The following is a 22,504-nucleotide window of genomic DNA, read 5'->3' as shown; positions in this document are numbered from 1 at the left end:
GCAAAGGTACTTGGCACTTGGGGGCTAATGTGTCAAGTTGCTCAACTACTTGGTTAAAGTAAGGAAAGAATCAGGTGAACTATGCTGTTTAAGCCGGCCCTTGAGTGTTACCAGGTAAGCCGGTATTAAGTCTACAACATATTCTATCATAAGTAATAGACTTGGGGGCTAGCATGGTAAGGATGACTATGGAGTAAGCAAGAGAGTTGTACCTCAGATTTTTGCTGTATCTGCTTCACCATGTCAATTTCCAGGTCCGGGCTATTGTGCACTTGACCAATATAACCAGCGACAATATCTCCAATGCTCAGATTGGCATAGTTAGTAATGTCCAGCCTGGCTCTGCGGCGTTCCAGAAGTTCCTCCTTAGCAGAGCACTTAGCCAGCACGGTGGGTCTTCCCGGTTCAACAAATTCGGTCCGGGTAATCACCACATCCGGGTCATCGGCCGGTTGAGCTGGGCTGGGGATCTCCGGGTTGTCAGAACCCTCCATGGCTTGTTCTTCAGTTGGAGCAGTGGTTTCTGGAGCTGGTGCAGACGGCGGCTCAGAGGCAGAGGCGTTGGGTTCAGTCAAGACCGGCTCTTCGACCGGGTTACTTTTCTTTGCTCTCTTGCTGAGCTTTGCTTGTGCACTGAAAGTCAAAAGGTTAGTGCAAAAACATGAGTAAGATAAGCGCAACATAAGCTGATCATCATTACCCGGGTGCGGTCTTGAAAGCCGGCAAGTTAGATTGCATGGAGTCCCCGGAGGAAGGTGAAGTTTCCTGATAGTTTGAATCAGAAGAATTGAGTGGTTGACGAGTGATGCCCGCCAAAGGATGAAAAGGATATAAGTTGGAGATAACCTCGGTCCGGCGCTTCCTTGATGCTTCAGGTAAGCCAAAGGAGAGGTCTGCATCCTTGTTGGTCCGGGTTTGCCTCCGGCTCTCATGAATCTGTCGCTTCAAAAGAAATTGAGGATCTTGATAAAAGGATGTGAAAATCTTACTTTCCGGGTTACTCTTCGGACTTTCAGCCTTGGCAAGGGCTCCGAGTCGGAGGAAAGTATAGTTACCTCTTCAATCACCGGGTTACTCGCTCCGGTATCATCCTGCTGATAATCAGTGTCAATAAGGTGGTTAAAAACAGACAAAAAAACAAAAGAAGAGCCTAAAGAATCAAGGGCTACCTCTGACTCGGAGGTGTCATCCAGCTGAAGCAGGTCTGAGGCGCTAGGCTTACTCCCCTTCTTGCGGGGAGCGGCTCTCCTGGCGGCTTTTTTAACCTTCTTGGCTTTTTTAGCAGCCTCATGGTCATACCTGACCTTCCAGAACTTATCATTAGCCTGAAAAATACAACAAAGGTTTCTTGAAGTTAAGACGAAAATTGTTAAAATGGAAAGTAAGGTGCTCAGATCAGTAGCGTACCGCCGGAGCCGGGTTAGCCTTGCAGAAGGGACTTAAGCCTGTCCTCCCGCAATCTGCTAAGCTCTCGTTTAGAAGGGACTTGGTCATGTCATCAACGACGTCCTCAGGTAAGTCGTTGGGGCTGTGCCGAAGAGGATCATCCTTCCGGCCCGTGTAATCACACATTAAGCCGGGGCGGCGGCTTAGAGGAATCACCCGCCAAGCGATCCAGACCCGGATCAGATCAATGCCGTTAAGGCCGTTTCCCAGAAGAGCTTTGATCTTGTTGACGGCGGGGCTAAGTGGTTGACACTCAGCTTGAGATAATTTGTCTGGCAGGGGGTGATTTGACTCCAGACGCAGGGCGCGAAAGCCGGGCAGAGGGTTCTCGTTAGTCGGAGAGGTGTCCTGGCAGTAGAACCATGTCTGGTTCCAATCTTTTGGGTGGCTTGGCGGCTCAGCATAAGGAAAAAGACAATCTCTCCATCGTTGGATTGAAATTCCGCCAAGTTCCAAGCTAGGCCCGTTGGCACACTCGTTCTGGCGGTTCAGATAAAATAGTTCCCTAAAGAGCAGTAGGCTGGGCTCTTCTCCAAGGTACACCTCACAGTACACTTGGAAGTTACAAATGTTCGACACGGAATTGGGTCCAATGTCTTGAGGTCGCAGATCGAAAAAGTGCAGAACATCTCTGAAGAATTTTGAGCCGGGAGGTGCAAAACCCCGGCTCATGTGATCAGCAAATATAACAACCTCTCCGTCTCTTGGTTGAGGTCTTTCTTCGGATGGGTCAGGGGCACGATAGGACATGACCTCCTTCTTAGGCAGGTAACCCGTTTTCACGAAGTCATCTAAGGTATTATCAGTAATGTTGGATCTCACCCAGTTGCACGTAATGGGCGCCTTGGGAACCTTGGGCGGCATTGTGAAAGACGGAAGCCTATGACAAAAGAAAATTTCCGGTTCAAATTTAAGCCGGAGGAAGATTTCAGTTCAGTATTCAAGATGGCGGCTTATGAAGGGGTCTAATGATATATGACTAATTGTGTCAGGTTATTTAAGCCGCCGTGGGTATTATAAGCAATTTAAGTTATTTAACTTTATTATGAGTAAGCCGGAAATTTCACAAAGCATGGCTTCTTTAAGCCGGCGATATGAGCCGCCATGGCTAACAGATGCAGTTTTTGTCTAAGTGTTGCATAAACAAGTTTCATAGATTGCAGGGATTATTTTGGATCAAACGGTCGTCCAAAAGGAAAAAAAATTCTAGACCTAAAAACTGATACAGAGAAGTTCATAAGCTCTAAATGAGGTCTTTTTGCGGACAAAAGGGATCTACTAGCATAAAAATGAGTGAGAAACTACTACCGCAAGGAGTCTGTACCGTTTTTGGATCAAAAGGAACCTCGGTGGCAGAACTGTGAAGAAATCGCGATGAACTACGAAGAACACAGAGAACTCGCGAGCCCTAATGCGGATCTAAGGTACGGGACTGCGAGGACTTACTGGTGCTGATGAGCAGCAGAAGGTGCGCCGCAGTTTTCTGGTCAACACAGGTCGATGCAGCGGCCTTGGTCGGTGAAGACGAGGTGCGCGGCGGCGGCGGCGGAGCTCGGGCTCTGGAGCGTCAGAGGAGGAAGATGATGGAGGAGAAGAGTGACGAAGGCTTATGGGCCGGGCCTACTTATAAGGGACGGCTAGTAAATGGGCGCGAGAAACGAGGAGGCTGAAGACGTGATTATCTTGCCGCAGAAACGCCTTGATTTTCGGGATGGTCATTAAAGATAAGATCCGTTGGGATATGACAGAATAAAAAATGAATTTAATGGAAGATGACGTCATGGCAGGTTATAACCTTTGCACAAGCGGAAGCCGGAAGATTTTGAAGATTGATGTGAACCGGTTCAAATCAATCTGGGGCCTAATGTTGAGGATATAACCATTAGAGTCACCCGCCCAGGAGGAGCCGGGTTATGTTATAATGATCATCACATGAAGCCCAACACCAAGCTTGCGGAAGGCGGGTCAATAATGGGCTTAAGACCCGGAGGCGGCTCAAGGCCCGTAGTGATGAACCGCCGTTATGGCAAGACTTGTAGTGTAAGGCAAGAATAGCTAAGAGTCCGAGCCGGACACTGTTATAAGCCGGCCGGAACTCTGAGAGCCGCCGGGGCGTCAACCTCTCTATATAAAGGGACGACCCGGCGGCGGTTCAGGACGGGAGACAACAGATCGATAGCCAGGCATAGCGATTAAGCTCCCTGATCATCGAAACCTTAAGTAATACCACCTCAACTGGACGTAGGCTTTTACCTTCACCGTAAGGGGCCGAACCAGTATAATTCTCGTGTCCCTTGTCCCGTTTAACCCCTTTAAGCTTCCTAGCTGCAATGGCTCCACGACTAAGTCCTTGCATGAGGACATCTGCCGTGACAATTCCACGACAAAAGTTGTTATTTATATTTCCTTATATCATGATAAATGTTTATTATTCATGCTGGAATTGTATTAACCGGAAACTTAGTACATGTGTGAATACATAGACAAACAGAGTGTCACTAGTATACCTCTACTTGACTAGCTCGTTAATCAAGGATGGTTAAGTTTTCTAACCATAGACATGAGTTGTCATTTGATGAACGGGATCACATCATTAGAGAATGATGTGATTGACTTGACCCATTCCGTTAGCTTAGCACTTAATCATTTAGTATATTGCTATTGCTTTCTTCATGACTTATACATGTTCCTATGACTATGAGATTATGCAACTCCCGAATACCAGAGGAACACTTTGTGTGCTATCAAACGTCACAACATCACTGGGTGATTATAAAGATGCTCTACAGGTGTCTCCGATGGTGTTTGTTGAGTTGGCATAGATCGAGATTAGGATTTGTCACTCCGATTGTCGGAGAGGTATCTCTGGGCCCTCTCGGTAATGCACATCACTATAAGCCTTGCAAGCAATGTGACTAATGAGTTAGTCACGGGATGATGCATTATGGAACGAGTAAAGAGACTTTCCAGTAACGAGATTGAACTAGGTATTGAGATACCGACGATCGAATCTCGGGCAAGTAACATACCGATGACAAAGGGAACAACGTATATTGTTATGCGGTTTGACCGATAAAGATCTACGTAGAGTATGTGGGAGCCAATATGAGCATCCAGGTTCCGCTATTGGTTATTGACCGGAGACGTGTCTCGGTCATGTCTACATAGTTCTCGAACCCGTAGGGTCCGCACGCTTAACGTTCGATGACGATCGGTATTATGAGTTTATGTATTTTGATGTACCGAAGGTAGTTCGGAGTCCCGGATATGATCACGGACATGACGAGGAGTCTCAAAATGGTCGAGACATAAATATTGATATATTGGACAGCTATATTCGGACACCGGTAGTGTTCCGAGTGATTTCGGAGATAACCGGAGTGCCGAAGGGTTACCGGAACCCCCCCCCCCCCCGGGGAACTAGTGGGCCTAGATGGGCCTTAGTGGAGAGAGAGAGGGGGGCGGCCAGGGCAGGCCGCACGTCCCCTCCCCCTTGAGTCCGAATTGGACTAGGAGGGGGGGTGGCGCCCCTCCTTTCCTTCCCCTCTCCCACTCCTTCCTTCCCCCTCCTAGTAGGACTAGGAAAGGAGGAATCCTACTCCTACTAGGAGGAGGATTCCTCCCCTCCTTGGCGCGCCCAAGGGCCGGCCGGCCTCCCCCTTGCTCCTTTATATACGGGGGCAAGGGGCACCCTAGAACACAGAACAGACATTGTTTTAGCCGTGTGCGGTGCCCCCCTCCACCATAATCCACCTCGGTCATATCGTTGCAGTGCTTAGGCAAAGCCCTGCGCCGGTAACTTCATCGACACCATCACCACGCCGTCGTGCTGACGGAACTCTCCCTCAACCTCAGCTGGATCAAGAGTTCGAGGGACGTCACCAAGCTGAACGTGTGCAGATCGTGGAGGTGCCGTACTTTGGGTACTAGGATCGGTTGGATCGCAAATACGTTCGACTACATCAACCGCGTCACTAGACGCTTCCGCTTATGGTCTACGAGGGTACGTGGATAACACTCTCCCGCTCGTTGCTATGCATCACATAGATCTTGCGTGTGCGTAGGAATTTTTTTGAAATTACTGCGTTCCCCAACACCATGCACAAGGGCTTCGTACTCGGCGACGTTGTAGGAGGCGGTGAAGTAGATCTGGAACGTGTATCGGAGCCGGTCTCCCTTCGGGGAGGACAGTACAATGCCAGCCCCCAGGCCGAGTCGCATCTTCGAGCCGTCGAAGTGCATGCGCCAGTGCATTGAGTCCGGCGGTGGCGGCAGGTACTGGTTCTCGGTCCAGTTGACGAGGAAGTCGGACAGAGCTTGGGACTTGATCGTAGTGCGAGGCTCGTAGAGGATGGTGTGGCCGGCTAGCTCGAGCTCCCACTTGGCGACCCGGCCAAAAGCGTCCCGGCATCCGATGATTTCGCCGAGGGGGGCCGTGCTGACCACGGTAACAACGTGCTCTTGGAAGTACTGCTTCAATTTCTTGGCGGTGAAGTACACGCCGTAACACATCTTCTGGTAGTGCGGGTAGTTCTGCTTGGAGGCGGAGAGCACCTCGCTCAGGTAGTAGACTGGGCGTTGGACGGCTTGGATCTTGCCCTTCTCTGGTCGCTCGACCACCATGACCGTGCTGACCGACCGCGAGGTTGCGGCAATATAGAGCAACAGCGGCTCCTTCTCGGCAGGCGCGGCCAGGACTGGTGCGGTGGAGAGCATGCGCTTGAGGTCCTTGAAAGCTTCGTCCACCTGGTCGTTCCATTCGAACGGCGCCGTCTTCTTCATCAGCTGATACAGGGGCAAGGCCCTCTCGCCCAGCCGGCTGAGAAATCGGCTGACCGAGGCCAAGCAGCCGGTGAACTTCTGGACATCGCGTAGCCGAGCCGGCTTGCGCATGCGCTCGATGGCCTTGATCTTCTCTGGGTTCGCCTCAATGCCGCGCTCCGAGACGAGGAAGCCGGGTAGCTTTCCGGCCGGGACACCGAAAACACACTTCTCCGGGTTGAACTTGACTTTGTATTCGCGCAAGTTGGCGAATGTTTCCTTTAGGTCGTCGAGGAGCGTGAGGTGCTGCTTGGTCTTCACCATGATGTCGTCCACATAGACGTGGATATTGCGGCCGAGTTGCGGCAGCAAGCATTTCTGCATGCAGCGCTGGAAGGTGGCGCCGGCGTTCTTCAGGCCGAACGACATGGTGATGTAGCAATACGCCCCAAAGGGCGTGATGAAGGACGTCTTCAGGGCGTCGGCCGAGTCCAGCTTTATCTGGTGATAGCCGGAGTAAGCATCCAGGAAGGACAGGAGCTCACACCCGGCGGTAGAGTCGATGACTTGGTCGATCCGCGGGAGGGCAAACGGATCCTTGGGACAGGCCTTGTTCAGGCTCGTGTAGTCGATACACATGCGCCAGATCTTGTTCTTCTTCAGGACGAGGACTGGGTTGGCCAGCCACTCGGGGTGAAACACTTCCATGATGAAGCCGCCCGCCAAAAGCTTGGCGACCTCTTCACCAATGGTTCTTCTCTTCTCTTCAGAAAAACGTCGCAGGGGTTGACGGACAGGCTTGGCGTCCTTGCGGACGTGGAGTTTGTGCTCGGCGTACTTCCTCGGGATACCCGGCATGTCCTTCGGGGTCCATGCAAAAATATCCCGATTCTCACGGAGGAAGTCGATGAGCTCGCCTTCCTATTTGCTGTCGAGGCGGGTGCCCACGACAACATACTTGCTGCAGCTGGGGTCTTCCAGGTTCAGGTTCACTTTCTTGGTCTCCTTGGAGGGCTTGAAGGAGGCCTCGTCAGCCGGCTCCTCGGCCGGGATCGGCGCGGCTGACGTCTCGTTGGCCAGGGCGACGATCCGGTCGAGCTGGCGCCGCTCCTCGGCTATGACCAGTGACTCGGCCAGCTTGGCGCCGTCTCGGGCGCACTCCAGGGACTTGCGGTAGTCGCCGGCGATGGTGATGAGGCCCTTCGGACCCGACAGCTACATCTTCAGGTAAGCGTAGTGGGGGACCGCCATGAACTTGGCGAGCGCGGACCGGCCCAGCAGCGCATGATACGCGCTGGACAGGTCCACCACCTCGAACCAGATCGGCTCGCGTCGGAAGTGGTTGTCGTCGCCGAATAGGACGTCGAGTCAGATCCGGCCGATTGGGGAGCAGGAGAGGCCGGGAATGATGCCGCGGAAGATCGTCCGGGTTGGCTCCAGTTCTTTGGCCTCGAGGCCGAGCTTGGTCATGGTGTCGCGGTAGAGGATGTTGATGCTGCTGCTGCCCTCGATGAGGATGCGGGAGAACTTGCACGTGCGCCGAGGTGCGACGATGGTGGGATTGAGGACGAGGGCATAGCCACCCGGGTTCGGCATGACGGCCGGGTGGTTTTCCCGGGTCCACGTGACCGGGCGTTCCGACCAGTGCATGTACTCCGGCTTGGCAGGGATGACGGTGTTCACCTCCTGCCAAAGGAGGCACTCGCTGCGCTTATCATCGCCGAGGCTGGTGAAGACAACATAGGTCGCATTCTGGGCCGGGTAGGCGTCGTCGCGCATCGTGCCGCCAGCCGGAGGTGGCTGCCCCGCTCCCGGAGCCGGGGCCGGAGGAGGCGGGATGTCGCCCCTCATGATGCGCTTGGTGATGGCGCACTGCCGAAGCATGTGCATGGACGGCCTCGCGCCGCTATGGTGCTTGCAGGGAGCATCGAGCATCTCCTCGAAACTCATGGCGGGCTGCCACGTCGTCTTGCCGGTCTGCCGGCGCTTGGTGGCCTGGTCGGTCGCGGGTGCCTGCTCGGCGGCCGCGACGAGCGGTTATCGTAGCGCTGGGCCGGCTGGTCGGCCTTGCGCTTGTTGTTCTGCTGGTTTTGTTGCTGCCGGCTGCCTTCGTCGGCCGGCTTCGGAGGGGGAATCGGCTTTGCTTTGCCGACTTCATCCAGTGCCACCTGGATCTTCATGGCGGAGTCGGCATTGGCGTATTTGTCCGCCGTTACCATGAGCACAGCCATGGTGGCCGGCTCGGAGCGCAAGAGCTTGTGCTTGAGGAGGGTGCCATCCCAGCACCCGTTGACGAAGTACTGGAACTCTTGGACTTCATGGACGCCCTCGCAGCTGTTCCGGAGCTCGATCCAGCGTGCGAGGTACTCGCGGCTGGTTTCCGCCGGCCCCTGCACGCACATGGCGAGCTGGCTGGGGAGGCCGGGTCACCGGTAGGTCCAGGTGAAGTTGCGGACGAAAGCTTGCTCGAAGTCGACCCACGTGTTGATGCTGCCCATCGGCAGGCTATTCAACCAGGTGCGGGCCGACCCTTGGAGCATGAGCGGTGCGTAGCGCACGACGCGACGGTAGTTGCCGCCGGCGATGCCGATGGCGGTGGTGTAGTCGGTGAGCCAGTCCTCCGGCTTGACGGTGCCATTGTACTTGGGGGTGTCGCGGGGGAGCGTGCACCCTTTAGTAAAGGGCTCGTCCCGGATGCGTGGTCCGAAACACGCCGGCCCGACGGGGCCGCTCTCCTCCAGCTCCTGGGAGAGGGCGATTCGGTCGAGGCGGTGCCGGGCGTCGGTGTCGTCGATGGCGCGCGCGCCCAGCCGGGTGGCGACCGCGCCGTGCGGGGCCAGGTCGACAGAAGCCGGACGGCGACCGGGTTGATCGAGCCTGTGCCGGTCTTCCAGGGCCGGCTCGTCGCCTAAGCCGCCGGCGGTCGTCGAGGCGGGGTAGCAGCGGGTTCGGGTGCGGCCGGAGTGTGCCTCGCCGGGTGGCGAAGATGTCGTGTACTGATGATCGCCGGGTCCGTCGGCGCGGGCGGAGCCGGATCCCGCCGGCTTGGCGAGTTGGTTGAGGCGGTCCTGCTGCGCGTTGGCCGCGTCGAGGTAGTTCACCCGCTTGAGGCGGTCCTTCAGCTCATCGCCCAAGAGCTGATCCAGGCCGACTGCGGCCGCCTGGGCAATGCGCATGTTCTTCACGGGCGTCTCGTAGACGGGCGGGATGGCGCCGAAGGCGCGGTCGATCGCGCCACCCCGGGCACGCACATCGGCGACCCGGCTTGGCTCGGCCGCGGTAGGCGTGAAGCCGTAGGCGGCGTTGCGCTCCAGCTGAGCGGAGTCCAGGCGACGCTGCGTAGCGGCGAGCGTCTCGGTCAGGTCTAGCGGGCGCTGGCGGTCCTCCTCGAGCCGAGTCAGGGCCACGGCGACGTTGGAGGCGTCGATGTCGGTGCCGATGGGGACGCGAAGACTCTGCATCGTGGCGCGCAACGGGTTGGGCGAGCCGGCCCGATCCGCTGCGGCCTTGGCTTCGGCGGCCTTCCTCGCCGCGCTTGACGAGGAAGAGGCGCCGGTGTCGGTGACGAAGACCTCCACGCAGAGGTCCATCCCTCCATCGGGAGCGCTGCCGCCGAGGGAGAGAGGGGAGTCGGAAAAGTCAAGTACCTCATTGGGGTACTCGTCGGCCGCGGGTGCATCGGAGATGCGTAGCGCGACGAAGGAGGCGGCGAGCGCGTTGACGACGTTGTCCGCCAGCGTGACAGGCTCGTCGGAGTCGGAGGGGAGCCGCTTCTAGAACATGCTTCCTGCCAGGATCTCGAGCTGCCCCACGGTGGGCGCCAACTGTCGTGGTGGGCGCACGACAGATGACAAGGGATGGCTAAAGATAGGAGGAGGCTCGAGGGCACTGGTGGGCTCCAGAGGCGAGGTCGGCATGAACGAGCGTGGGACGCAAGACATACCCAGGTTCGGGGCTCTCCGGAGAGATAACACCCCTAGTTCTGCCGAGTGTGGTTGATATGCAACAGTACAGAGTTGCTCCTAGAGTTGTATCGAGGAAGAAAGGAGGCTGGCCAGGGCTTAGGCTGCTCCCTCTCCTAGTGTGACTAGTCTGGTTGATCTGGTGTTCGCTATAGTTCTCGTGTGCGAGAGTTGCTTGCTTGCCCGTATGCATGAGGGCTCGTGGAGGGTTTTATAGACCAACCCCTGGGGTACAATGGTAATGTTACAAAGCCGTGGGGCCGGGTTGCCATCGTCCGGGAAGCCGGTGCTGGGACCCGCCGGGTGTCAGGGCTCGCCGGGTTCTCCGGGCGCGGGCCCCGCGTGCCTAGGGGCACTGTTCGCCGTCTTGTCGATCGTCAGGGAGTGGCCGGGTTGAGTCGGGTACAGTGGCGCTCCGTCAAGTCGCCGCTTGCTGGCGTTAGCAGTGACGACGGGCGCACTGTTGCCACGCAGGCCCTGGTCAGCGGGTAGGTGGGGCACTGTTGCCACGCCCCGGCTGACCAGAGGCATGGGCGGGGCATTGTTGCCTCAGTCATCGGTGGATGGAGACTCGTCTCATCGTACGGTCTGGATGGAACGGGAGCTGACCCGAGGCAGGGTTGGGGAACACACCAAAGAGGAGCTGGCTTGTTTGAGAAGTCTTGGTGTGCCGGGTTCGGCCGCCTTGAGCTAGTCGTTGGGGCCGGGTTGAGGAGTACGGCCGGGTCGAGGGGCTTGGCCGGGTTGAGCGACCCGGCCAAGCACGAGCCGACTTGAGAGGCGATGCTGGTCCCGCTGTTTTTGAAAAGGATCCGGGTTTCGTTGCCTGCCCGGGGTTCATCCCCCGATAAAACCCGTTTCCGGATTCCACGCAACAAGGCGGGAACCGTGTACTGCCAACGCGGTTGCAGCTCCCGTGCTCAGCAACTTGCAGGAGCGGCACAAAGGCCAGGAGCCGTCATCGCCACCCACAGTTGAAATCATGGGGTCCTCCATACCGAACAAAGGCCACTCGTCCGTGCCTTTTCCTCGCGCACTTGGAGGCTCTGCAGCTAGCATGAGCAGGTGCTGGCCTCCATGGCTCCATGACGGGTGTTTTTCTACGACTTTGACCTGTTCTTAGGCTACGCAACTTGGTATGGATTGGTCAAGAGGACACTCCAGTGTCACTCTCTCCCGATGAATCATTCCAAGCTTATCCCCAAGTGGGTGTTGTACTCATGGTTTCTGTTAAGAAGAACACACCACTATCACTTTTAGCCCATGTGTTTTCTCGGTCTTTTTTTTTTGGCGAATTGTGTTTTCTCGCTTTCACACACACATTTCAGCTTCTACTTTCAAGCTTTTAAATTAAACAGTCCGTTTACAATCATTCACTTTTGATAGACGCGGTCGTGGAGCTTCTGAGATTTGCATGCACGGTTGCAGTCTTCATGAACATTTTCGGTGTCTTACATAAAAGGAAAAAAAAAACTCAGTTGGTATACTAGAAAATTTCGGTGAAATATAGTGCCGTTCGGGAACATTTTCTGAATAATTCATACGGATTGCAGTCATGGAGTCAAAGAGCTCGCTTGGAAAAATCTGCCAAAAATCATTTCAAATTCAAAAGGACAGAGATAAATACTGTTTTGTGGAAGCTAGCTGACATTCCCCATTTCTCCTCGGCAAGTTGGCACGGAAGCAAAGGGCCACACATGATTCCGACTCTTTGCCATGGCTTTTAGCTTAACATGCATTGATCCGAATTCTGCATGGTCCAACGGATGATACATATAGGCTTGTATTTTTGCGAAGACCCCGTACTGCATGCAGACGTGGAATGCACTCGCCCTGGTCTGCCGACTGGCGGCTCCAAACCTACGCGTGTTGTGACAAACCGGCACGCCGCATTCTGAACCAACTTGCCCTGACATTCTGATTCCTGCTGTCCATGCGCACACGTTTTCTTTTGAAACTGCAGTGGAAGAGATTCAGAAGAAACCTGGCTTACACGAAATTTCAACCAGCCAGCAAAAAAAAAGAGAAGAAGATCTGAAGCAACACCCTAACAATCTTATCACGAACAGACAAAATACTTCCTCAGATCCATATTACTTGTTTTACATTTATCGAGATACAAATGTATCTAACGCTGGAAGCTCACTGAAAAGAGTGTCAATTTGTATTCTCCACGAAATCTGGCACACTGGTCAGCATAATATGGCCTGGTGCGAAACCATCATCCATTTTCTGTTACCTAGACCATGTTTGGCAAGGCCCCCCTCCCTTACCCCAATCTTGTTCTCCCCCTTGAATCCAAAATTCCACCAGATTTCAGGTCAAGCTGGTCTCTTTCGTTGCCATTGACAAATGGCTTCGCCGCAGGTTTACTATACAGTCATACACACCGACGTCGACGCCATGCTCCGATGTTGCTTTTTTCTTCTTCCTTCTTGCTTTCACACGGCCAACGATGATTTCTAGGCAGTAGATGATGTCAGAACTAGTTAGGGCCTACGGGATTACTTGCAAAAGCAATTTGATGCGAGAAAGTAGTCACGGAAGTCGTCCTCCACGGGTCACGGTTTAGGTAATTCTTTGTCTTAATGAGTTCTTCTGCTTTTCGTTCTTTTTGTGGCTCAATGGCGTGATATGAGATGCAACGATTCGTCGGTGTTGAGTAACGTGATTGTATTAGGAAACATAGGTTAGACTAGGAAATATTCTGGCTTGCCTTGTACTCCAAGTAGATCATGTACTCCTATATATATGCCCATGAGGCTCAAGCAATACAACGAAATATTCCACCAAACCTCACTCTCCCTTCTAACATGGTATCTATCGCAAGTCGATCCTAAGCCTTAGCCGCCGCCGCTTCCGCGCCTGCGCGCCGCCCCCGGGGCGGTCGGCCTCCATGACCGCCGCCGGGGGCCGCCCCGCCCGTACCTAGGGTTCGTCCGCCGGCCGTGTTGGCCGGCTGCCCTAGAGAGTCTTTTTTCTCGATCCTTTGATCCGGGTTTTCTGACCCGCCGGCCGTGCTGGCCGGCTGCCCACCGCCGCCGTCGACCCTGAGCGCCTCTACTCCGACCCTGGCGCGACCAGCAGGCCTCTCCTCCGACCCGGCGGCCACGCGCGCCGAGACGGCCCGTCGGGGCCAGCCACCGTCCGCGCGTCGGTCCGCCCGTCGCCCTGCGCCGGCCGTCACCGCCCTGCTTCGACCGGGACACCTGCATCGCCCCGATCCGGCGGCCTCGCGCCATGCGACGGCCAATCATAGCCGTCGCTCGCGCGCCGGCCCGCCCATCGATCCACATCACCTGCCTCCGCCGCGTCTGCACGGCGGCCCGGTACCTCGCCGGCCTCGTCCTCGGCTTCGTCGGGACGGCTGCGTCAGGCTCATTGGCTGCCTCAACTCGGGCGCCGCTGCTCCGTTGGTCACTCGGGCCTCGCTGCCCGGGCGCCGGCGTTGCTTTGGCAGCCCGGGTGCCGGTGCTGACAAGCTCGTCCGCACGACGTCCCATGCCGTCCGTCGTCGCCAGCTTCATCTCGGACTCCGCCGCCACCACGTCTCCACCGAGCGGCGTCCCCGACCTCGCGCGCGATCGGCTTGATCATCCGCTCGCCGCCGCGATCCGCCTCATCTACGCCGCGCGACCGACCTGGCCCGTCGGTTACGCGCGCCTCCGCAGGTACCGTGAAGATCGTCCCCGAGTTCAGCGCGCCTCTCCACCGATCGAGCATCGGGCTGCCGCTGCGTCGCCCCGTCGGGCTGCAGCGCCGCCGCCCCGTGGTTCTCCTCGCGGCTGCATCGACTCGTGCGTCGCCCCTTCGGGCCGTAGTGTCGCGATACGCGGTCCCCGCCGCCGCCCCGAGGCCATCCCCGCGGTTGCACCGACTCGCGAACCGCTGTTGCGTCGCCCCTTCGGGCCGCAGCGTCGCGGCCCGCGGTCCCGGCCGCCGCCCCGAGGTCTTCCCGCCGTCGCCCCGACCCGCCTACCGCCGCTGCGTCGCCCTTTGGGCCGTAGCGCCGCTGCGTCGCCCTTTGGGCCGTAGCGCCGCTGCGTCGCCCTTTGGGCCGTAGCGCCGCGGCCCGCGGTCCACTTCGCCGTCACCGCGCGTCGACCTCCCGTGGTATGCACCCCGCCGTCTCCCTTGACGCGGAAACGCCACCGTCCGCGCCGGTCTTCGTCACGCTGTCAGGGTCTTCGCCTACTTCGAGCACCGCCGCCGCACTCCTAACCTAGCCGCCGCCGCCCGTCCACCCCACTTCGTCTTCGTCCAACACCAGCTCATCGCCAGCGTCGCCGTCATCTACCCCGACCGCTTCATCTACTCCGACAACCGTGGGCGACATTGGCCCCGCGCCGATTGGCGCCGCAACCGTCGTCGAGTCCTTCTCTGCTGGCCTCTCCGACCTCTTCGACATGGCGTACAGCTCGTGCAGGTCCCAGTTTACGCATGCCCGGTGCTGGCAACACCGCCGCGTGCATTCGTCCACGACGTGTCCCCGGGCCTGGCAAGCCTGGTGCGGCGCTTCGTCAACTTCGTCTTCGACCGTCTACGCATGCCCGGTGCTGGCAACACCGACGCGTGCCTTCGTCTACGATGTGTCCCCGGGGTTGGCAAACCCGGCGCGACGCGTCGTCAACACCATTCTCCTTCCCGGCGCATCACTTCTTCGACACCACTGCGCCCATGACTAACTCGGTGCCTCCTTGCGCCTGCGGCTCCACGGCGACTCCCTCGACACCGGCTACCCTGACTCGACATCGACCACGGCGTTCTTCGCACGGCTACCTCGACCACGGCTACACCACTCTACGCTCTCGGCTACATCGACATCGGCACAAAGGGCTACCGCCTTGCTTGAGCAATCTCGTCGGTTTCCACTCCAGCCACGACTTCCGCGATGCGTCGACCGTTACGACTGTGGGGGGGTGTCCGTCGGCTTGCCTTCGGATTCTTCTCCAATCTCACCGTCTGCATCGCTACCGTTGTGACTGCGGGGGGATGTTGAGTAACGTGATTGTATTAGGAAACATAGGTTAGACTAGGAAATATTCTGGCTTGTCTTGTACTCCAAGTAGATCATGTACTCCTATATATATGCCCACGAGGCTCAAGCAATACAACGAAATATTCCACCAAACCTCTCTCTCCCTTCTAACAGTCGGAATGGGCGACCAATGTTGCCGGCCATGTACCTGCTCCTTTTGTACATGTTTATGTGTAGGTTAGTCGAATGGTCTGTGAGTGATGTTGTGTGTACTGTACTGCTTCGTTCTTGACCGGGAATGGAAGGAAGGAGTGCGGCCATGGCCGGGACGGTGAGGGGTAGCGTGGCATGACCAGGGACGATGACAATTCGAATAAGTGTCACATTCTTTTACTGCAAAAAGGACCAAGTCCAAGAAAATAATTACAACAACACAACAAGAAAAAAGGAGGAATGTTCTATGTAAGAAAACAAAAACTTACCTAACAAAGTCTAGACCTAAACGAAGGTTGTCAATCCAAGTGAGAAGCTTAGACTTAACAGTAGGTTCAAACCTATGGGACAGGAGGGTGATATTATGTACAAATTTACACTTTCAAGAAGCAAAGGTAGTCCTCTCCCCGATCTTGCATTTCTGAGTATTCAAATGTTTCAACCAGCAAGGAAGACCACCACAAGGAAAAAAGGATGTCCAAAGTCTCTTCGGGCAACCACAATGCAATCATTGATAGAACCTCCATATGTCCAACTAATTTGCACACCCCAAGAAAAAAGGATGTCCAAAATCTCTTCAGGCAACAACAATGTAATCCTTGATAGAACCTCCATATGTCCAAATAATTTGTGGATAGTTTCAAATTCTCACACTGAAATTGCATGAGAAAAATAGATGGGTTTCGTCTTCATGGATATGACTGAGGTTGCAGTGATTCTCATCATGTGATGATCTTCAATGCCTTTGGAGAAAACTTCGCAGGAATTTCATCGAAGTCCAGCTAGAATTTGGCAGGCGGAGGTTGGCAAGGCTCAGGGTGGCTGTCAGAGGCAAGGAACGCGCCGCCCGACATTGCTCCTCATTTTTTGAGGGGTTCAACGTTTAAGGGTATCACTAGAGTTAAGTCCTTTTAAGGGTTCGGCTAAAGAAGCCTTAACGGCCACATATAGCCTCAGAGCATTTACATCCGGTCTCGTCATATGCTCCCTATATGTCCGACAGGACAGCCGATCATTGCCGGACACAAGAGAGAAGGAAAAATATGGCGAACCGGACCTCCCCGTCTGTCCCCATGCGTTTGGATTGTCCACGAGCCCTCATATCTTCCCCATCGGCAGGTCAGTCTGTCATGTAGGACGCGTCCCACCCCAAATCACTTTTTTTTTCCTTGAATACGCACAAGCATGCATATCATATATTGAAAGAGAGAGATGGGGTGGGAGAGCCCCCCCTCACAGTTTTTACAACAAACACATTAGTGTGCAAGACAAGGTGTGTTCCACACTCAACGCGAAAAGCCTACTTCTCACTCATAGACGACGGAGCTAACCCTCTAATAAGATGATCTATGTCACCCTTGATTATGCCTGCTTGTTTCCACGTCTTGGACTCACTCATGATCTTGGATCCCACCAGCTTTGCCATGGGCGACGCCCCATTGAATACAATCGTGTTCATTTGTTTCAAAGTTCCCAAAGGCCAAGGATTATATGATAGATCTCAGGTCCTTCTGATGCCCGTTCGCAGTGTTCTTGCTAGCACACCAGTCAACAATCGACTCATCTGGGGCCGGCTCCCACTCCGGCTTGCCTATCACATGACATATTGAATGCCATAATATTCTTTCGAACACACACCCAATCAAAATGTGTTGGATCGTTTCATCATCTTTGTTGCAGAAGGGGCAGGAATCTTGATGCGGCAAACCTCTTCTAGCCAACATGTTAGAACCTGGTCCAGCATCTGTTCTTCAATGCTAGCCAAGCGAAGAAACGACATTGGGGGGGGGGGGGGGGGCTCTAGATTTCCACGTAAACTCTGCCGTAGTAGCTACCTCACTTCCCGCATATTTTGTTGCATAGCATGAGCGAACCGAGAACTGCCAATTGGGTTCCCAAGACCATCTAAGAGCATCTGGTCGATCCCGCGTCAGTTGGACCTGCTGCACTAAGTCCCAAAGAGAGGAGAATTCTCCGATAGTTTGGAGGTCCATGTCAGGACTGACCTCCAAAGCCAACGTTTCATCTTGCATGGTATTCCTGTGTCAGATCATCTTTTCTCTTTTTTTATTTTTTTTCTTTCTCGTTCTTTCTCTTCATCTCCATCAATCACATACACGTGATATACATGTGACTGGACATATAAGGAAAAAAACAGTAGCATGGCTGCATGCACGGACAAAAAGAAACTCAAAACGGACACAATGAAAACGGACGAAACACACCCGCGCATGTTTGAGGGGCTAAATTTGTAAAGTCCGGCTATTGATGTCAGAATACACTCTCTACAACAGACTAGAACCTCTGTGTTGACCAAACAAAATAGAGCTTTTTACAGAAAAGAGCAATTTTTCTTCTCCGCGGACCGTGGGTGCACTGCAAAGAGCATCTAGTCTGGTCCGAAACCATCATCCATTTTCTGTTCTCTAAGCCATGTCGGCACGGCAAAACTGCCGCCGTACGGTTGGCCCCGCCGGCCACCTTCTTCTCCCCTTGAATCAAACTTCCCGCCAGATTTGGAGTCAACCTGGTCCCTTTCGTCGCCTGTTGACGCGCCGCGGGTTGACTCCACAGTCCCACACACAGACGTCGACGCCATGGCCCGATGTTGCTTAAAAGCAATCGTCAATTCATTCGATTCGATCACATATCCACACGTGATTCAAGTCTGAAAGGAGCAAATATCCCACGTGAAATGGTGGCTCGTCACACCTGGCCGCTGCCGCTCGTTCTCGCTGTCCTGGCGGCGGCACTGCTCGCGGCGGCGCCGGCCGTGGCGGACGCGTCGGCGGCCGTGCACCTCGAGGCGCTGCTGGCGTTCAAGAAGGGCGTCACCGCCGACCCGCTCGGCGCGCTGTCCGACTGGACGGCGGGGGCCGGCGACGCCGCCCGCGGTGGGGTGCCGCGGCACTGCAACTGGACCGGCGTGGCCTGCGACGGCGCGGGCCGCGTCACGTCCATCCAGCTGCTCCAGACCCAGCTCCAGGGCGCGCTCACGCCGTTCCTCGGCAACATCTCCACGCTCCAGCTCCTCGACCTCACCGAGAACGGCTTCACAGGCGCCATCCCGCCGCACCTCAGCCGCCTCGGCGAGCTCCAGCAGCTCGTCCTCACCGAGAACGGCTTCGCCGGTGGCATCCCCCCGGAGCTCGGCGACCTGGGGAGCCTGCAGCTCCTCGACCTCACCAACAACACGCTCACCGGAGTCATCCCCAGCAGCCTCTGCAACTGCTCGGCGATGTGGGCGCTCGGCCTGGGCGTCAACAACCTCACCGGCCAACTCCCCTCTTGCATCGGCGACCTCGACAAACTCCAGATATTCTCGGTCTTTATAAACAATCTCGACGGCGAGCTTCCGCCGTCATTCGTCAAGCTCACACAGATGAAGTCGCTGGACCTCAGCGCCAACAAGCTGTCCGGCTCGATCCCGCCGGAGATCGGGAACTTCTCGCATCTCTGGATTCTTCAGATGTCGGAAAACCGTTTCTCCGGCGCAATCCCGTCCGAGCTCGGCCGGTGTAAGAACCTCACCAGGCTCAACATATACAGCAACCGATTCACGGGCGCCATCCCTCGCGAGCTTGGGGAGCTCGTGAACCTGGAGCACTTGCGCCTGTACGACAACGCTCTGTCGTCCGAGATCCCGGGCTCGCTCGGGCGGTGCACGTCGCTGGTGGCGCTGGAGCTGTCCATGAATCAGCTGACCGGCTCGATCCCACCGGAGCTCGGCAAGCTCCGGTCGCTGCAGACACTGACACTCCACGCCAACCGGCTCACCGGCACGGTTCCGACGTCTCTGACGAATCTTGTCAACCTTGCATACCTGTCGCTCAACCAGAACTCCCTGTCCGGCCGGCTGCCGGAGAATATCGGGGCGCTCCGGAATCTCCAGAAGCTCGTCGTCCACACCAACTCCCTCTCCGGCCCGATTCCGGCGAGCATTGCCAACTGCACGTTGCTCTCCAACGCAAGCATGTCAAACAACGAGTTCACGGGTCACCTGCCCGCTGGGCTTGGCCGGCTAAAGGACCTCGCGTTCCTTTCAGTTGGCATCAACTCGCTGACCGGAGACATACCGGAGGATCTGTTCGACTGCGGCAGCCTCCGCACCCTGGACCTTTCGTGGAACAACTTCACCGGTGCTCTGAACCGCCGCGTCGGCCAGCTCAGCGAGCTCAGACGGCTGCATCTGCAATGGAACGCGCTGTCGGGGACGATACCGGAGGAGATCGGCAACCTGACGAACCTCATCGACCTGAAGCTCGGTTGGAATCGGTTCGCCGGCCGAGTACCGGCGAGCATCTCCAACATCTCGTCTTCCCTTCAGGTGCTGGACCTGTCGCACAACCGCCTCAACGGCGTCCTGCCCGACGAGCTCTTCGAGCTCCGGCAGCTCACCATCCTGAACCTCGCGTCCAACAGGTTCGCTGGCCCGATCCCCGCCGCGGTCTCCAACCTCCGCTCGCTCTCCCTCCTCGACCTTTCGAAGAACAGGCTGAACGGCACGTTCCCCGCCGGGCTCGGTGGCCACGAGCAGCTCCTCACGCTGGACCTGTCGCACAACCGCCTCTCCGGCGCGATCCCCGGCGCGGCGATCGCGGCCATGAGAACCGTGCAGATGTACCTCAACCTGTCCAACAACGCGTTCACGGGTCCGATACCACGGGAGGTGGGCGGGCTCACGATGGTCCAAGCCATCGACCTGTCGAACAACCGGCTCTCCGGCGGCGTCCCGGCGACGCTGGCCGGCTGCAAGAACCTGTACTCGCTCGATCTCTCGGCCAACAACCTCGTCGGCACCCTCCCGGCCGGTCTCTTCCCCCAGCTCGACCTCCTGACGAGCCTCAACGTCTCCCACAACGACCTCGACGGAGAGATCAACCCTGATATGGCCGCGCTGAAGCACATTCAGACGCTTGACCTGTCGAGCAACGCGTTCGGGGGGACCATACCGCCGGCGCTGGCGAACCTGACGAGCCTGAGGGAGCTCAACCTGTCTTCCAACCACTTCGAGGGGCCCGTGCCGGACGCCGGCGTGTTCAGGAACCTGAGCGTGTCGAGCCTGCAGGGCAATCCCGGACTCTGCGGGTGGAAGCTCCTCGCGCCGTGCCACGCCGCCGGCGCTGGGAAGCCGCGGTTCTCTAGGACAGGGCTCCTGGTACTCGTCGTGCTGCTGGTGCTGGCGTTGCTGCTGCTCTTTTCACTCGTGACGATTCTAGTTGTTGGCTGCCGGCGATACAAGAAGAAGAGGGTGAAGTCTGATGGCTCCTCCCATCTGTCGGAGGTCTTTGTCGTGCCGGAGCTGAGGAGATTCACGTACGGCGAGCTGGAGGCGGCCACCGGCTCGTTCGACCAAGGCAACGTGATCGGGAGCAGCAGCCTGAGCACGGTGTACAAGGGCGTGCTCGTCGAGCCCGACGGCAAGGCCGTCGCCGTGAAGCGGCTCAACCTGGAACAGTTCCCGGCCATGTCGGACAAGAGCTTCCTCACGGAGCTCGTGACCTTGAGCCGGCTGAGGCACAAGAACCTGGCGCGGGTGGTCGGGTACGCGTGGGAGGCCTTCAAGATGAAGGCCCTGGTCCTCGAGTACATGGACAACGGCGACCTCGACGGCGCGATACACGGCCCGGACGCGCCGCGGTGGACGGTGGCGGAGCGGCTGCGCGTGTGCGTCTCGGTGGCGCACGGGCTCGTGTACCTGCACTCCGGCTACGGCTTCCCCATCGTGCACTGCGACGTCAAGCCCTCCAATGTCCTGCTGGACGCCGACTGGGAGGCGCGCGTCAGCGACTTCGGCACGGCGCGGATGCTGGGCGTCCACCTGACGGACGCGGCGGCGCCCGACTCGGCGACGTCGTCGGCGTTCCGGGGCACCGTCGGGTACATGGCACCAGGTACAGTCCACGCGCCATTTCAGTGATGATTCTCTGAAACTTGGTCTGAACTTCTGATAACATTTTCTTGTGTCATGCGATGCAGAGTTGGCGTACATGAGGGGCGCCTCGCCGAAGGCGGACGTGTTCAGCTTCGGGATCATGGTGATGGAGCTGTTCACCAAGCGGAGGCCGACGGGGAACATCGAGGAGGACGGCGTGCCGATGACGCTGCAGCAGCTCGTCGGCAACGCACTCGCCAGGGGCCTCGAGGGTGTCGCCGGCGTGCTGGACCCCGGCATGAAGGTGGCCACCGAGGTCGACCTGTCCACGGCCGCCGACGCGCTGCGCCTGGCCTCGTCGTGCGCTGAGTTCGAGCCCGCGGACCGGCCCGATATGAACGGCGTGCTCTCGGCGCTCCTCAAGATGAGCAGAGCCTGTGGAGGAGAGTAGAGCCGAGCTGCAGCATTTGCTCCATGTAAGAGGAGATTCCATCTTTTTTTCAAAGTTTTAGAAGAAGAGGTTCAATCTTTCGAGTGGTCTGGATGGCATTTTGTTGTGCTCTTGTTCATTTTGGGTGTCACAGAAAAGCAAAGCTGTTTTTGCCAACTTAAGGGCTTTCCCTCAATTTCATTAGCTGGGCCACACGGGGAGAGGATCATGACGAATAACTGAGCCTTGTAAGCGGTAGCCGCCAAGTATATCCCTTGTTGGAGTGCTTTCACATAATGTCATCCTTAATTTGTTCGTTATAAGGTACTCCCTTCGTTTCAAAATAGATGACCCAACTTTGTACTAACTTCATCTATTTTGGAAGGGAGGGAGTAAAAGTCATGCAGAAGCATCAAAAAGTGAAGAACTCTCGGATATAGTCAACGAAGACATCAGTGGAGGAATTGAACATATAAACCCTGAAGAAGTCGTAGTCACGACGAAGGTGGCCACGTCGCCTTTAAATGCTATCAACAGTACTCGTGCCACCGCCTGGAAATTCCGTGCCCCGCCAGGGGCATTTTAGTCATTTCACGCGCAGGCATATAAAACGCAGCCTCCCCCGTGGAGAAACCCTAGCCGCTGCCTCCGCCCGCACTCGCGCCCCCACCCACCCAGCCTGCTCTCTTTCCCGATCCCCTCCCTCCTCTTCGTGCCGCCGGCGTCGCGGTGACGCAGAGTGGCCCAGATGCGGCCACCCCGTGGGCACGACCATTAGCCGTCGGCGCCAGAGCAGGGGTTCGCGGGGCGTGAGGATAGGGAGGGCAGATGCGTGAGGA

At 56.6% G+C, this 22,504-nt stretch overlaps 1 protein-coding gene across 1 annotated transcript; it reads left to right on the top strand.

Annotated features, from left to right (window-relative positions):
• Positions 1 to 17,854: 17,854 nt before the first annotated feature.
• Positions 17,855 to 21,962, top strand: LOC123054582 (LRR receptor-like serine/threonine-protein kinase FLS2). The gene is made up of 2 exons (XM_044478383.1): positions 17,855 to 21,254; positions 21,340 to 21,962. The coding sequence occupies exons 1-2, from the start codon at positions 17,966 to 17,968 to the stop codon at positions 21,684 to 21,686; spliced, it is 3,636 nt and encodes a 1,211-aa protein (XP_044334318.1). The 5' UTR covers positions 17,855 to 17,965; the 3' UTR covers positions 21,687 to 21,962.
• The last annotated feature ends 542 nt before the right edge of the window (positions 21,963 to 22,504 follow it).

Source organism: Triticum aestivum, chromosome 2D (assembly GCF_018294505.1).
Source record: "Triticum aestivum cultivar Chinese Spring chromosome 2D, IWGSC CS RefSeq v2.1, whole genome shotgun sequence".
In the NCBI taxonomy this organism is placed as follows: Eukaryota; Viridiplantae; Streptophyta; class Magnoliopsida; order Poales; family Poaceae; genus Triticum; species Triticum aestivum.
This window is presented reverse-complemented; position numbering and strand designations above follow the sequence as displayed.